The sequence below is a fragment of the Acanthopagrus latus genome, chromosome 1 (genome assembly GCF_904848185.1).
Source record: "Acanthopagrus latus isolate v.2019 chromosome 1, fAcaLat1.1, whole genome shotgun sequence".
NCBI classification, from domain to species: Eukaryota; Metazoa; Chordata; class Actinopteri; order Spariformes; family Sparidae; genus Acanthopagrus; species Acanthopagrus latus.
The window spans coordinates 23,086,147-23,102,646 of NC_051039.1; the positions used below are offsets into that span (position 1 = coordinate 23,086,147).

Below are 16,500 nucleotides of genomic sequence, written 5' to 3' on the forward strand. Positions count from 1 at the left end.
CACCTGTTTTTTGTTTCTCATAGCACAACCATCTCACAACCTCTTTCACTCCCCTTGTTTAAGGTTAAAATGTTACATAATGTCACTTTAGCCTTAATGAGATGAGCTAGGTTTTTTTTTTTTCAGACTTGGGTTTCAGTCATAGCCAGTTTGACCAAAGAAGGCTGGATTTTTTTTAGTGTTTTATTTAAATACTTTCAGAGATTTAAGAGAATCATCTAGCAATTCAAGAGAATAAAGCAAACTCACAGGCTTGCAAGCACCAAATGCAACTTTCCATCTGTAAAGGGGTGATTACATAATTACAAAATTTTTATCTTTGGGTGAACTTATCCTTTAAGAAGTGGTTCTGTATGAATGTGTCCCGTTCTGAATAGAAAAGTTGCACTATAAATTTTTGAACATTTTATTTTAACAAAATATCCCAATAGAACATTGTCTTTACTTAGATGCCAGCAAACATACCGTGATGCGTGATGAGCAAGTGATTCTGACAACCTTCTACCTCCATAACATGGGTTTAAAATAAGATGTTCAGAGTCAAGTGGTGCAGTACTGGTTTCAGTTTGTCTCATTTTAAATACTGCAACCTTACCATCATATCAGTCATCACAGCTGGACTGTAGTGGTCCAGGCCAGGTGAGGAAACAACTTGTTCAGAAGCAGCAGAACCTTTCAAATGTTACAAACACATTAAACATGCTATCACTCATACATACACACGCATATTCTCTGGTTGAATCCTCTTGTGAACATCACACAGGTGCAGATATTGCAAATGTACACGCCCACCCACACACACACACAAAAACAGTCACACAACATCAACAGTTTGCATGTATAAAAACAAAAATGTAAAAACTAAGTCTTGGTTCAGTCCAGCTCTTGGTTTTGGTGGTTGCAACAATACAGTACACAAATACAAAAAAATGAATGACAACTGTAAAATTAAACACAGACCACCTAAAAAACTTCATCTGTACAGTATTTCATCCAGAGCGGTGTTGGTTCCGTTTCAATTTGACACATGTTTTATCTACATTTTACCAAAGCACAGTCACTCAACATGTGCAGTTTTGCTGAGATTAAGGTCGAGCTCCATACTCTGGATGAGGCCGTGTCGAGGTGTATCTGTGTGTGCTTTTGCTTTCTGTTGCTTTGACACTTGCGGCCCTCTTCTTTCTTCATAATACAATCCAGGTACATCGGTCAACATCTGCCAACACTTGCAGGGACGAGCCTGCAGAGAAGACGAGTGATGCTCGATGATTAAACTTCACAATGATCTACAAGAACACTCAAAAACAAGTACTGTCACAATTTTCAATAGTGGCTGGGACCTTTGTCCTCAGACCAGGAATCATGAGGGCTTATCACAACAAACTCTGGGTTTCTTTAGGCCTGCTGCAAAATAGTGTCACACGGCACTACCTCCTGAGAACAATAACTGGACGAGAGGCTTTTGCTTTGCTTTGACAGCAAAAGATGTAAACATTACTGACATCCTTCTTGGCTGAGCTGTAATGTTAGTTAGCTCAGTCAGCTACACTCTCTTCAGTACAGTAGGTGGGTGTAGTTTGGTAGAAAGAAAATAGTTCTGAAATGATACAGCTACAGATCTGGAGGTGTGTGTATCAAATATGTATACCACTCACCTTTGTGTAGAGCTTCATTGGTCATACGATTAATGTAGCGGGAGCTGCTTTCAGGAACCAACCACTTCATCACTGTGTTCACACAGGACTTCCTGTAAGAGCTCCACACACTCCCACTGAGAAGAGAGATCAAGATCGACACCTTTAACACAACAGAACTAAACAAAGCATAGCAAGACCAAAGGGAGACAGACAGAAAGATATGTATGTGCGAAAGAGAGAGGGTGCTAGTAGTTGCTCACCTAGTTTGACCCTTAACCTCTGTAAGGTCACCAACACCCACGGTGCAACATACACCTGTGTTCAGGTCCCAGCTGACCTGCAGATTGGAATGGTACGTGTTTGGCCTGAGAATTAAAAGAAGGAAAAGCAAACTTAGCTGTCACTGAGGAAGATGGCAGATGAAGGGCTATAGAAGGATTTGGGTTTATTTAGTACAAGTACCTGCAGTGTTCCTCATCCGAGTTGGAGAAAGCCAGTAACAGCAGACCAATGTTGATCATCACAGTGTTGGTTTCAGGACACACCTGACACATGCCAAACACACATCATCTCCAGATAAAGAACATGTTTCAACTTGTTCTTTCAGCTCAAATACATGAAAGCCAAAACAAAATCAACATTAAAGAATGGAATGATGTATATTTGAGCAATATTACAGAGAAGTGATTTCAAGTTAACAAGACCAAGTGCAAGTATACAGTACTGTGTGTTTGTGCTGACCTCTAATATCACAACATCATAGTCGCTGAATGAGCAGAACTGAGGGGCCCAGGCAGCATCACTCCTAATCACCTCATTGATAAGATACTCAAAGTCTAGAGTCAACTGCTCCACGCACACACTCTGCAAGAGAACACACATATTAATACTTAATCACACATTTTAAAAAGGTGCCAAGAGTTAATAACAAACCCTGACTATTTGCACATATGAATAATGCTTCCTTTAAGTTAGAGGGGATCTGTTATGCTTTTAAGTTTTAACAAGTCTTACAGAGACAGGAACTATAACAGAGTGTTCAGGCAGAGAGCAAGCTAATGTTAGTTTACAAAGGCACTTAACACAACCTGAAGTGCCACTTTTAGATAAATGCCTTCTGTTGATTATTGACTGTCGGTTCCAGTATCTCCAGGACAGGTGGGACAACCTTATGTATACACTGATCAGCCACAACATTAAAACTTTTTAACCTTTTTCTGTGGTTGCCACTTGACACATACCAGCCAACCAAACACTGTTGCAGACCAAGTACACCCAGTCACGGAGACAGCATTCCTCGATGGCAGTATCAAGTGGCATCCACATGAATGTCAGGGCTCAGAAGTGTTTCTCAGAAGAATATTGCTTTGTAATAAAATGATCAGTGTATACTCTTAAACTGTCCCTGGTTTGAATGTTGTGGCTATATTTGAACGTCTCTAAATCTACAGCTACACAGATACACTGGCACATCGCTCACCTGTCCGCTGTGTGGCCCGGTGACGAGCTGCAGGTTCCGTCCTTTAAGGTCAGTGACTGTGAAAGGAAGCTGAACTTTGTCATCTTCATAACCTGTTGAGAAAGAAACAGAGATGAAAAATGCTAGTCAGCAACTGAAGACATTTTCACGATCCACAGTTCTCTGTGTCTTCCTCTTCCTCTCACCCCCTGCATGCTGCTCTGCTGCCCCTGGCTGTTGAAGGCAGTATTGTAGGCGTGAATAGTTGACGTATCCAGGCTCACTGGGGCCAGCCTCCTGGGATGAGGACGGAGTTGGAGGGGATGACGGTGATGAAGAAGAAGAGGCAGGAGACATCACTTGTTCAGGGCACTGTGGCAAACTGCGGCTCCCAGCCGATGTTGAAGCATGTGGTAAACTAGTCCGCCTCTCCTCCTCTCTCCTCTCTCTGGAATCCTCCTCCTCTCTCCCGCTCTCTACATTAATCCCTTTGTCTCCTGGTACACGTGCTGCCTCTTTTTCACCACCATCAGCTTTTCTCTTTTCTGTCTGGCCTTCATTTTCTTTCCCTCCTCCTCCTCCTCCTCCCTGGGCCCGCCTGAAGAGATCAGCAGCAAACTCCCGGGCTCGCACGGCTGCTTGTGACTGGCTCGGAGATGAAGGAACTGGAGCAGGTCTGCTAGGTGGCAGCCGGCTTTCAGGAGATCCCAGAGGTAGTGACGAAGCAGAGGCAGAGGAGGTGGGGGAAAAAGCAGCTGAGGCTTGACTTGACAAAGCCGCTCTCTTTGTGTAAAGGATCTGTGATGTCTGACCCTGTTTACCTGCAAGAGACACAGAGAGGGAAAGGAACAATAACCTAAATAAGGCTTAACAATGTCAAATTGAAAAATCCTAATAGCTGTAAATCAAAATACTACGTATACTGTTCTTTCCTGACTTGCTGCTACTAATCTCACCACTTGTTGGCTTTGTTTAAAATGGTATCATGCTATTAGTGTTGGCACAACACTAGTTGTGGGTAATATATGTGTACAGCAATTGATTGATTTGCTGTCCTTGTGTTACTGCAACACTCGAATTTCCCCGCTGGGGTTCAATAAAGGATTATCTAATCTTAATGAGACTGAAAATGATTAACAGGAGTACCAATTGGTCATTCATCTTTATCAGTGTTCATCTTGTACCATTTTTACACTTAAGTTAGTGTGTATATGCTTTTTCTTATAGACTTGGTTGCTAAGGAGTGCTACATATCGCTAGATTCTTATCTCTGTTGAGAGCTGCACGAGTGCAGTACCGATCGTGTAGCTGGCACAGCTGGTCTTTTTCATGTCTTTCTCTTCAGTTTCTCTTTCAAACTTAAAGATGTTTGAGCACAGCTTGAACTAAGATGGATGAAAAAGTATTTATCTGCCACAAAATGGTTTTTCAAACCGCCCTGCAGACTAGTATGTAGTGGATCGCATCTGACAAAGTATAATAAATGATGATATGATTTTAGTTATATGAAATAGACACGTCTAAGTAAATGTGTTAAGACAATTATTAGCGTATATGTGTTACCTGGGCAGAGTGAGATGCCACAGGCCACCAGAGAGTAGCTAGTGTTTAACAGGATGACCTGGTCCTTCTTCAGCTGGAAAGCTGGCTGGAAAGTAGGGAAAGGGTACACCACCTGGTACCTGCTGTTCAGCACATAACCATGCTCCAGACACTCACCACTTCCTGGAGAGTGAAAAAAAACATAAAGTCAGATGAGAGAGAGATGGAGGCAGTGAGAGTAATAACGTAATTTGTGTATGTGTGTTCTAACCTGTGCGTATGGTTGTGGCTGAAGGAACTGGGCAGCAGTGTGAGCAAGGTTTAGGAGGAGGCATGGAGGCAATAGTGATGTAGATATCTCTGTTGTTTTCATCGCTCATCATTAAATTCATCAGAACAGAGCTTGAGCTGCGTGTGCTGGTAGAAAACAAAGATTACTTATCATTAACTAAAAACCACAATAACATCATACCAACTCCAGCACCATATGACTGCTGATCAATGTGGTTAGTATCCTTACTTGAAGCCAAAGATAACAATTTTGGAGTGGTCATTTGGCCACTCACACACAGTGAGGTACAGGTCACTGTAGATTTCCTCTCCTGCAAACAGACGTACATGATGGACCTAAAGAGACGAGGCAGACATGACACAAAGGAGTAAATGCAATGGGACACACCAATCGTGACTAATTAGTCCTCTGCTGGACCGTCTGTGAATCTGCTTGATAATGTTTTAAGTGCCAACACATCCTTTCCTTTACCTGTTTGAGTCTACTGTGCAGGTTGAACTCCCACCAATAGAGATGGTAGGTATAGAAAGAGAAATCATCATCCTCTCCACAGTCACTGGTGTAGGACAGAACGTAGCGGCCACATTTGGTGAAGCCTAGAAAGATATGTCTGTAACCAAATAAACACAGTCCACTGTCATACATGTCTCACGCGTGGTTAATGCTCACATAATAAGAATAATGGTCAGTTGCGGTAAAGTAGAGATACATCTGTGTGCGTGAAAGACGGTGTACTGGTGTCCGCTGTATCAGACAAGGTACTTTATGACAACAAAAGATCAAGTAAACACACTGACCCTGCTCTCAGGAACTCCTCGCTGACAATGTTCTTTAATGGGACACACACTCGAGGTGGCAGCTTCGTGAACAGCCGCTGAGAAAACTGTCCTGATAGCTGCAGAGCAGGCAAGACAGTGGAATAAACAAGTACACAGTGCTAAATGGAGCACACACAGCAGAGCAGTTGACTGTAGGGTACAAAATTATTAACGTAAAATCTGAAGATTGAGGTTGCATGTATGTACTGGTAGTTCCTGCAAGGATTAACTTAAGCTAACGTCGACTGAGCTTTCAATATGAAGGTGTTTACCATTGGCTTTAAAAGCTAGCATGCTAACACTGTTCATCTTCGCCCGGATGCCTATGGGCCTATTAACAAACCACAAGACAGACAAATGCCTTGAAGCATTGCTGGAAAGCAGGACACACTCGATGATTTCATACTTTATAGCATTAGCTAATGAGCCACCTGTTTGCCATTAGACCTTAGTTAGCTTCCGAGCAGGTTAGCAGCTAGCTTAACCTAGCCAGAAAGGCTACTGAAGACAGGGAGGCTTGCACTTAAGCAATCTTGGATTGTGTCTGAAAACACCCTCTTCGTATTTTGTGTCATTTTCTAGATGCATGCCTACCTTCCCACGCATGAGAAGCTTCACGACATGGTCTTTGTGTTTTCTTTGAGCTTTCTGTTTGCTATCGTCCTTTTCGGATTTCGAGCTGGGCGCCATCTCCCACTCAACTGCTGTCCCTCGCTACAGTCAGGACGGTCGTTGATTGGCCCACAGGCTGCACGAGACTGCCCTGACTCGCCGGTGGATGCATCCATCAAAACCAAAACAAAAAAGGTAGAGCAGAGGAGACACCCTGAATAGAGCTAGTTTAAGTACCCAAACAGATTTGTTATGTGAAGTGCACCTTCTTGAAGAAAAGACAAGAGAAATAAAATGTGGAACAAGTCTCACAACTCTTGTACTGAAGTCTAAAATAATGAACCACCAACTCCCAAAACACACTGACCACACAAATAAAAAGAAACTGGTGATTTGAACCTTTTTATTTAAGTATTTAAAAACAAGCTGTAAAAAATAACATTAAAAAAAGAAAAAAAAAATCAGCATACAGTAACGGAACCTATTGGAACAAAAAAAACAAAAAAAAAAGAAATGCATCTCCAACGATAAAGAAATTAAAAAGGGGGGCAGTCAAGCACACCAATACATCCATGCACACACAACCAACCTACATACTGTAGGACAGTTACTGCCTTATTATAGCCAACTTGCACACATTTTCTGTTCAGTAGCATACACTATACAGACACACACACACACACCCCCATCAAGGAAAATAATTACACTGAATAAAATTAAAACTAAGAAATCATGACAGCAGGAAGAAATGCACCTGCAATTTAAACACTGGGAATGTTTTTAAAAATGAAGTTTAAAAAGAAAAGAAAAAAAAAATGTACCAAGAACAAGAAAAGAAAAAAAAACAAACAAAAAAAACCCATTTCTGTATTTTCTTACAAACATAATTTCTGAATATATTCAAAATACTGCTAGACTGCATTTTACCCTCAAGAAACTGATGGATAAAAACTTCTTAAATGTCAGTCAGTGTTGAGATGCTGCTGTGCGAGCTTGTAAGCAAAGATGCTTGTCATTTCACATTTTTAAAAAAAAAAAAAAAAAAAGAGAGAGGATAAGATGTATAAGAAGTTGTGGGAGACGTGAAACCGATTCAGGGACAAACTGAATCGAAACCCATGTAGTTATATAGTGCTTTGTTCAATGCATGGACAAAATGTGTTCCCTTTTTTCGTTCTTCAATTTTGACTTTAAAAAACAAGAATGTTGGAATAGAAAATGTCTGGGTAGATGAGTAAACTGTGGTGTTGTCTTGTTAAAGCCAAAAATGAAATCTCGATAGAAAAAAAAAAAACAAGTCCAGAGAGCCATTGCAACCATCCAACCGACCAGGCCAATCGTTTACTGGGGCTGAAATGAGAGAAAATATGAATTAATCCGTCTGCTTAAGAAATAAATGCAAAAATGATATTATCATGGTGTCCTGAGTACATAAATACACTGATATTTCCATGCAGAATCGGTAACAAACAATTGTCAAGTGCAAAATAATTTTTTTTTTTTAAAAATGAATAGTTAATTAAAAAGGTCACACTTTGGAATGAATTTTGAATGCATTTGATTGTACCAATTCTTAAAGCTTTGTTCCTGTTTAACAATGTAGAACTTGACAAATCACATCAAACGGCTGCTAATTAAAATGCCTGTACATAAAATGATATCTATTCAGTTATTGTCCGACTACACAATTTTCATGACGTCATTTTTATTTGGCAACACCAGAGGTCACCAAGAATGACTTCATAGTAATTAGGATAAAACAAAAACATGACAGATAACAAACATCTAATCTTTCACTGTCACAGACTCAGACTGCAGAAAAAAGTACAGAAAACAATCAAATATTTTTGCCAGTAAATGTGTTCTTGCCAGGTTCCAGTTTTTAGCTTACTAGACTTTTGTTGATAGACGGTTAGTTTTGGAAACAGGCCATTAGGGTCAGGCACCGAACTTTGTACTTTTAAGGTTATGACCACATTACAGAACACCAATTCACACCAAATCAACTGGCTTTAGATGTTTGTACCTGACAGTGCACCTGCATAAGAGTGAAACTTCGTACAGAGAGAAAGTGGCGAACAAGATTACGTCACCACTGATGGGGGCCCCAAAGTAGTTAAAAGTCAGGTTACACTTTTAAAAACTCAGGGCAGACAACCATGCTGCAGTATTTATATTGCAAAATGCGAAGCTGGTAATACATCTAACCCATTAAAACACCTGGTCAAACATAAAATATATCTAAAAGCTGAGGAGTGTACTGCATTTAATATCCTGAAAAGGTATATTCCCTACGGCCACAGCAGCTAGAACTAGCAAGCCTACAGACCGCATCGAAGAAGTTAAATGCTGCAATCATGACGAAACAAGGTGAGGCATTGACAACTTTAGCCTTTTCAGGTAAAACCAACTGGATCAGTAGTTAGAAGTTTTTTGTTTTGTTTTGTTAAATTGGGCATTTTTACTAGTTTGTTGCAAAAACTTCAGAAAACTTAAGAGTGAACAGTACAGTACTTGAAATCTTGCAGTGTGAATGCACCTCAGTAGAAGAAATCACACCACAACATTAGGTACAACTGGGCATTGCTGCCTGTTCAAATGTGAACAGTACCAAACCAGCCCTATTGGTCATGGATGTGCTACCTGTTGTCCCTGCTGTGGAGCAGCTGCCTGACCAGGCGCCTGCCCTCCCTGTCCATAGTAGGCAGCCTGCTGTCTGTAGTACTCAGCCCAGGCTGCGCTGTAGTCCTGCTGGCCTCCAGCTGCAGCTCCTCCTGCTGCTGCAGTGGCAGCTGGTGCTGCACTAGGAGCAGCTGCTGCCCCTCCAGCTGGCTGGGCTGGAAAAACAACATACATAGTCATGTATTGGTTTCATGTGGAGGTGTGCTATTGACATCAGCATGACTGATTAATATAATAGTACTAATTACAATACTAATAATTCCAAATGTAATACATGCCACACTCCATTAATTCTCCCCGACAGAGCCTTATAGATTGAGGCTCAGTTATCCCAAGAACATACAACTGTGTCTGAGTTGCTCCAACTCACTCATGCCCATCTTCTTGTAGTACTCCTCCCAAGCCTTCGTGTAGTCTGGCTGGCCCCCAGGCGCCTGTGCTGCCTGGCTCTGATCTCCTGGTGCTGCTGCTGCAGTAGCTCCAGGTGTTGGGGCTGGCATGGCACCTCCTGGCTGTTGGCTATAATACTGTGCGTAGTAAGCCGCCCATGCAGCATTCGGGTCTGCTGTTGCCTTACCTAAAAGGGGAAGATTATGTTTGTTTTTTTTTCTTTTTTCAAAAGTACAGTTTAGGTAACAGCAGGTTCTGAATCATTTTAATTTAGTGCACAATATAGAGGGTACTTACTAGGGTCATGTTGACCTGGAGCTTGCCACTGCTGATAGTTATTTCCCCAACCCTGGGGACAGAACTGGGGACCACCGGGTGCAGCACCACTGCAGAGAAGGACAGAAGCATTTAAAATACAAAATGCTCATTTAAAATCACTCTCCCCTAATAAAAACTCAAAATTCCTGCATGTAAGTGTCGTTTGTTAGCTTTACTTACTGAGGAGCACCACCAGGTGGCCCTGCATTATAAGGGTTGGGATTATAGGGACCCATTGGACCACCTGGGCCTCCTGGACCTGGTCCACCACCACCACCAACTGGGCACAGTGGAGCCTGGAAAAAAACAGGAACCAGACCACTCAATTACAAATCAATTACAACTTTTGTCATTTGTATTACTTCTCTGCACTGAGAGTCAATTAAATGCACCTCAATCTTCTCCTCTATAAGCTGTTTTGCATGGTCAATCTGTTGCGGAGACCCTCGGATGATGAACAGTTTGAAGTTTGGGTCACCGTTTGGTGGAGGCTGACGAGATATCTCCACAAATGCACCGGTCTGTTGGTTGATGGACTTGACATTCTCTCCTCCTCTGCCAATGACGAGCCCACATTTGTGTGCAGGAATGGAGAAGGTCATCTCTCCTCCTGGAGGACCCCAGTTTCCCTGGCCTCTTCCCCGTCCTCGCCCACCAGGCAGCATACCTCCACCTGGGGGACCCTGTGGGGGAAACATGCATAACATTAGGTTAACCTGTTCAACAGGAAAGCCTGTTTCCTTGTTCCATCATCAACACAGAAATCAAGACAAAGATGTTAAAAGGCCTGTGTTTGCACCCTGTACCTACCCCCTGTCCACCCTCCTCTCGGGCCCTTATGCTCTGTAGCAGATCAGTGATGATTGAGGCAGCATGCTGACACTGGTCAGGTGGACCCATAATATGGGCTATTTTGTCAGGACCTGTACCATCATCTGTAAGGGAAGACAAACAGATAGGCAGGTTTATTGACAGGAACTGAAAACAAATCAACTGGAAGGAGAATTTCCATCCAAATCAGCCAAAAACACTGGTTTGGATGGAAGAGAAACATGTGTCCTATTTACCAATGTTGATATAATCTCAAGCACCTTTATTGAAAACAGGTCTACTTTATTTCTAGTTGCAGAAATAAAGTAGACCCCCCCACCCCCCCGCCCCAAGGACCCACGGGCACCCTGGTAATGATGTGGATGCATATTTCTTTATACCTGGTCAATATAGTAGATGCAGCTGAATGTTCCAGAATATAAAATATTTGGCACACTCACCTGGTTTAAACTGTATCTTCACTCCAGCATCACTCTGGATCTTCTTGATCATCTCCCCATTTCGACCAATTACAACTCCCACAGAGTGACGGGGAACAGCTATCTGCAGAATTACAAAAAATAATGTGTTAACTGCTGTAAGTGGTTGAAACTTGCCCATTGATTGAAATGATTGTATACATATTATTCAGTAATAAAAAGTGCACTACGTTACAGCTGATTGTTTCAACTTTGTCTTTTGTTTTGAAAACAAATAAATTACTTACATCGATGCCGCCACCCCCATTGCCGCCGCCGCCGCCACCACCTCCACCCATCCTCGATCCGTATTCATTCCGGTCTCCAAAACCTGCATGATCCCTGTCTCGTAGAATCTCATTAACCATATCCTTTGCTTGCTTAAAAAAAAAAAAAAAAAGGAACAAGGAAGATGATTTAGAGAGTTTAGGGTCATAGTTGGGTCATGATTCCTAACTTAACGTACACTGTTTCCTTAAAACAGTACCTGCACTTTGTAAGGGTCTCCAATGATGCGCAGGGGTTTATCGATGTTGGGACCCTGGGATCCATCTTGAATAAGAATCATTTTAACTCCAGCACGCTCCTAAGATTTCACAGACACATGGAGTAATTTCACCTGATTACACGGTGGCAAATTCACTTATTTCCAACAGAAGCACTTTACACTGTTCACTGGTTGCAGCGGACTTTTATTACATTATATCAATAATCAGCAGATCAACAGAATTTTTCTTCACATAATCATTTTATCTCTAACATTTGTGCAGTGTAATCAAATGATCAGTGTTACATTAGGCAAGTCCCTAATTCTCACCTGTAGCTGTTTAATGGTCTCTCCTCCTTTGCCTATAATAAGGCCAGCCTTGCCTGCAGGGATGATCATCTCCTGCATGGAACCTGTCTGTCCATTGGATGACTCATGACCCCTTGACACTATGTCATCAATAAGTGCCTTGGCTCTCCTGGAAGCAAATTCAAATAAATGAGGAGGAATATAAGACATGTAGTTAATAGGTCACACTATTCTGTCTTATTGCAGGTAATGCAAGTAGCCCCAGCTGCACCTACACCAAGAACTACTTCTTAGTGTAGGTGTAGGTACTTCATTGCCTCTGTCTGTGGGCTTAAGTCAGGATGAACGATGGGTTTCCCCATTATAAATGTACACAGACCCTAAAGCTGAAAGTTAAGCTCTTGATATTTACTGGCCTTAATCCAACAGCAACCATTCATAGATAAACAAAAAGGTCTGTATGTCATGCTTAGACACTTTTGTGCCAGAGGTGTGCCTTGCATGTTGTTAAAAACCTTTGTATGTATCAATCGGTTATTTATTTATTTTTTATATTATTATTTGTAATACCGCAACAGGACACACACACACAGGGTTGGTGCCTTGCTCAAGGGCACCTCAGCAATTCTCCAACTACTGGTCCATGTCACACTTGGTTTTTTGTCCAGCCATAGCAGAGCATATTTTGCTATGTCAGCAAAGAACAAGAGTACAAGGCCTGAGAGGAGGTGCTGCCATAGAAATGAAACTCTTTTTAAATGTGAACACCAACTTACTCTACGGCGTCTGGTGAGCCGGTCAGAGAAACACTTCTTTCTGAAAGACCAGCACTGTCTGTAAATGGATATGAAAATATTCAGCAACTGGAAAATTGTTTACAATGTTTTATTTGGCAAATCTAGAGTTAGAACATAGCTCACCATGTGCGATCTGGACCTTGCAACCAGAATCCTGCTGTATTTTGTTAATCTGTTCACCTCCTCTGCCAATGACTTTAGAGACAAAATTCAAGACATTTAGATGTTAGTTTGAACATGAGCAACATAACGAGGCATTATGTCTGGTTTAAGATATGTATGGGAATGTACTCACTCAGACCGACCATGCCATCAGGCACTCTGCACTCTTCTGTAATTGTGGAGGGCCTAACACTACACAAAACCCCCCCACAACAATAACATGATTTAGTATAAAACACAATCACAAGCATCGAAAGTGTTCATGTAAAATTCACACTAAAAGTCACTCTCTACCTTTGTTGAGACAGGGCAGCCAGCTGAGCTCCAATAGCTGCAAGAGGAGGAAAAATGGTGAGTGGTTGGAAACTGAGTCAAGTGTGTCTTGTAATAGGCTCAATTTATGTATTTAACGTACACAATGCAGAATCAATTTCGCTCTGTGATGCTACCTTCTTAGCATCAGGTTCATCTGAAAGCAAAAGAGAGAGTGAAGCTTACAATGTGGACAAACAAAAAGCAGACAAAGTGTTGTTTGTGCTGATTTTTAACCTGCTTCTTCCAGGGATCTTTTCTGTGCTGCGTATGGATAGTTCTCAGCACCTCCGTTGTTGCTCACTGCGGGAACTCCATCTCCACCAATTTTAGCTGCAATCTACAAAGACATACACTGGATGAAGTGACTGCAACACACCCCAAAATAGTAATGAGGATGTTTCTAGGACACAAGTTTAAGTAAGAGTATTTTAACATCACTATCAAAAGTAAGTGACATTTTAAGCATAATTGTTTGTATGGCACTAATTTAAGTGGCAAATGAAGACCGATCTACTCATGAGTAGTACAACACTGATGACCTCATCTGGGGTTTCTTTGAGCGCAGAAACGACAAATATGGAAGAGAAAGCCTTTGTTCGGGGTGTAGAGGGACCACACCATCTACCAGGCAGAGCTTGGCCCAAAATTTCAAAGTCAGGATATATGTGCCTCATTTTCAATGGATAAATCTGTCACACAAGTGCCCTAAACTTCATGGCAGCAAAATATTCATTTGCTGGAGTAAAAAATAAATAAATAAAATACTTATAATCGCTTATCAGCTTCTTAAATGTTCAACTGATTATATAACAACAACAACATCATCATCATCATCATCATCATCATCATCATCATCTGATACATTTAGATTTGGGTCTTGTTCCTCTGACAGAAAATTTTGTAACCTTGAGCTCTTAGATAGTATTGCTTGCTGGTGACCAGTTTATAGACTAAGTAAGTTTAAAAACAGCAGTTATACATTAATGAGCATCGTACCTCAAACAGCTAACTAACGAGTAATCTACTGAAATTACAGTCACTGCATAACACTCAAGCGTCCTTTTGTCCATTAGATGCCAATTATGAATACTGTAAATGTGCTGATGAACTTTGTTCATGAAAATAATTTCAGGTCAGTGTGGGTTAATTGTTCAGTGTATTTATAAAATGTAGCTTGATACATGGAGGAGAATGAAACTTAATGATCAGCTCGCCGTTAACTGTAGTAACGAAACTAGCCAGTTAGCTGAAGCAGCTAGTCCATTTAACTTAACAGCTAACGGCTAATCTAAGGCACCCGTTAGCGACAGGCGCTTTTTACGAAATTAAACAGTACCCTGTATTTCTGCAGCCGCTGCTCAAATCCGGCCCGCAAACATTAATTTGACTGCTAAACCTGGCAAGCGTGTTAGACAAATGAATGGCACCGCTATTAGCTAGCTAGCGCCCACGCTAGCCAGCTAACTCAAGCTAACGTCACGGGTGATTAAGCTAGCTGCGGTTTCCCACCAGCTAACTAGCTCGCCGGCTGTCCTCTCGTTAGCCCAGTTCACCACTCACCTGTCTGGCTCGTTGTACAGCATCAGCAAAAGCATCATTTTTCATCCCAGCGCCGACTCCGTTAGTCGAAAGACCGCCGTAATCAGACATGCTGCTCACAAGGGGCAAACAGACACAGGGGGAAGCTGAATAGCTTTGGCCGTACCGAGCTGCGCAGAAGCGGGAAGGCTAAACAGGAGCGTACCGGAGACACCAATGTGAGCGGAGTGCGCACCACGCCGGCAAACTTCCCTGCTTAAAGTAACCAATCAACGAACCTTTAACACCCGGGACTTCTTCTTCTTCCTCTTCCTAATGGCTTTGTTTGTTGACCCGCAATGTAAAAAAAAGCAAACACACCGCCACCCACTGGACGGTGGAGGAATCAGGCCCCGGTGAGGACAAGCCTGTATTTACTAAGTTAGCTATGAGCCAGAGTTAATAATGTTTCCTGTTTACATAAAAAACATTTGATATCTAGAAACTAGAAATCTAGAAATGGTATCATATTTGTTTAACCAGTGAGGCAGAAGATGATGTGAACCATTGAGTCGGGAGAATCAAAACACAGCCAATAAGTGTTAGATGCCATATCTGAGTCATACAACAACAACAACAACAACAACAACAACAACAACAACAACAACAACAACAACAATAATAATAATAATAATAATAATAATAATAATAATAATAATAATAATAATAATAATAATAATAATAATAATATATTATAAAAATAGGGCTGCACAGTGGCCCAGTGGCTAGCACTGCTGCCTCACAGCTAGAAGATCGCCGGTTTGCGTCCCGGTTGGAACGCCTGGGATCTTTCTGTGTGGAGTTTGTATGTTCTCCCTGTGCAAGCGTGGGTTTTCTCCGGCTTCCTCCCACAGTCCAAAAACATACTGAGGTTAATTGATCATTCTAAAATTGTCTGTAGGTGTGAATGAGAGTGTGGTTGTTTGTCTCTATGTGTAGAGAGCCCTGCGATAGACTGGCGACCTGTCCAGGGTGTCCCCTGCCTTCGCCCTAAGTCAGCTGGGATACGATCCAGCCCCCCCGCGACCCTGCAGAGGATTAAGCGGCGTACAGATGATGGATTGATATTATAAAAATACATACTTGAAAGTCACATTTGACACTTGACTATTGAAATGATTTGAAAATTATTAAACAAGAATTACCACCTGCTGTTGTGTGACTGAGCGCACCAGCCATGTTGCAGTTTGTTTTTGTCCAGACTCATTTAATAAAAGGATATGTAGTGAAAATTTTGAGTGTTTTTTCTTCTGTTTATTTTTTGCAAAATAGAAGATCACTAATAGGGAGCTTCATCAAAGGGTGCAACCACAATAACGTGACGCTCAATATCAGCAAAAACCAATGAGCTTGTGGTGACTACTGCTGAATGTCCAGATGTGAGATACCATCACTTCTTTTCCTGGCAGTGAATAACAGCCAGAAAAGTGTTTTTGCAGAAAATCGTGATGGTACAGAGAAGTTGACCTTTGACCTTATGAATATTAAACGTTACCACTTCATCATTTTATGCTAGCAGACTTCTGTGTGAAATTATGTCATAAATAGGGAAAAACAATTGTGAATTTGTGAGGTCATGGTGGCCTTTGACCTGGATTACCCAAATCTAATAGCATCAAAATCGCCCTTTTTAAAACATTAAGAAGGTTTGTCACAACATGAAACTTTGCTCCTAGTGTCACCAGGGTCTCTACAAATGAACTTTAGCAGGTGAGTTAAGGTGGACAGCTCTTAAAGCTTAGTTCCATATAAATGCACGGATAATTCGTTGTTTTGTCGTAAAAACAATATCGACATTGAAGTTGAAAAAGGA

At 41.6% G+C, this 16,500-nt stretch overlaps 2 protein-coding genes across 4 annotated transcripts; both read right to left on the reverse strand.

Annotated features, from left to right (window-relative positions):
• Positions 1-390: 390 nt before the first annotated feature.
• dcaf15 (DDB1 and CUL4 associated factor 15) lies at positions 391-6,522 on the reverse strand. Of its 2 annotated transcripts, none has more exons than XM_037096377.1 (13): positions 6,343-6,522; positions 5,728-5,825; positions 5,402-5,540; positions 5,159-5,265; positions 4,910-5,055; positions 4,660-4,821; positions 3,303-3,917; positions 3,118-3,209; positions 2,379-2,501; positions 2,100-2,182; positions 1,898-2,002; positions 1,656-1,771; positions 391-1,240 (listed from the first exon to the last, which is right to left on the reverse strand). In XM_037096377.1, the coding sequence occupies exons 1-13, from the start codon at positions 6,436-6,438 to the stop codon at positions 1,185-1,187; spliced, it is 1,938 nt and encodes a 645-aa protein (XP_036952272.1). In that variant the 5' UTR covers positions 6,439-6,522; the 3' UTR covers positions 391-1,184. The 2 variants fall into 2 exon arrangements, with proteins under 2 accessions (XP_036952272.1, XP_036952349.1); XM_037096454.1 differs by lacking the exon at positions 6,343-6,522 and adding an exon at positions 6,021-6,157.
• Positions 6,523-6,749: 227 nt separating this feature from the next.
• Positions 6,750-15,223, reverse strand: LOC119018452 (KH-type splicing regulatory protein). 2 transcript variants are annotated; one of them, XM_037096164.1, is made up of 18 exons: positions 14,670-15,223; positions 13,344-13,446; positions 13,210-13,263; positions 13,089-13,125; positions 12,928-12,986; positions 12,756-12,827; positions 12,612-12,669; positions 11,857-12,004; positions 11,527-11,625; positions 11,288-11,419; positions 11,022-11,124; positions 10,561-10,685; positions 10,143-10,433; positions 9,931-10,046; positions 9,730-9,818; positions 9,413-9,619; positions 9,004-9,197; positions 6,750-7,710 (listed from the first exon to the last, which is right to left on the reverse strand). In XM_037096164.1, exons 1-18 carry the CDS (start codon positions 14,757-14,759, stop codon positions 7,702-7,704), a joined length of 1,986 nt encoding a protein of 661 aa, XP_036952059.1. In that variant the 5' UTR covers positions 14,760-15,223; the 3' UTR covers positions 6,750-7,701. The 2 variants fall into 2 exon arrangements, with proteins under 2 accessions (XP_036952059.1, XP_036952148.1); XM_037096253.1 differs by lacking the exon at positions 14,670-15,223 and having other exon boundaries at positions 13,244-13,263; positions 13,344-13,438.
• Positions 15,224-16,500: the final 1,277 nt, after the last annotated feature.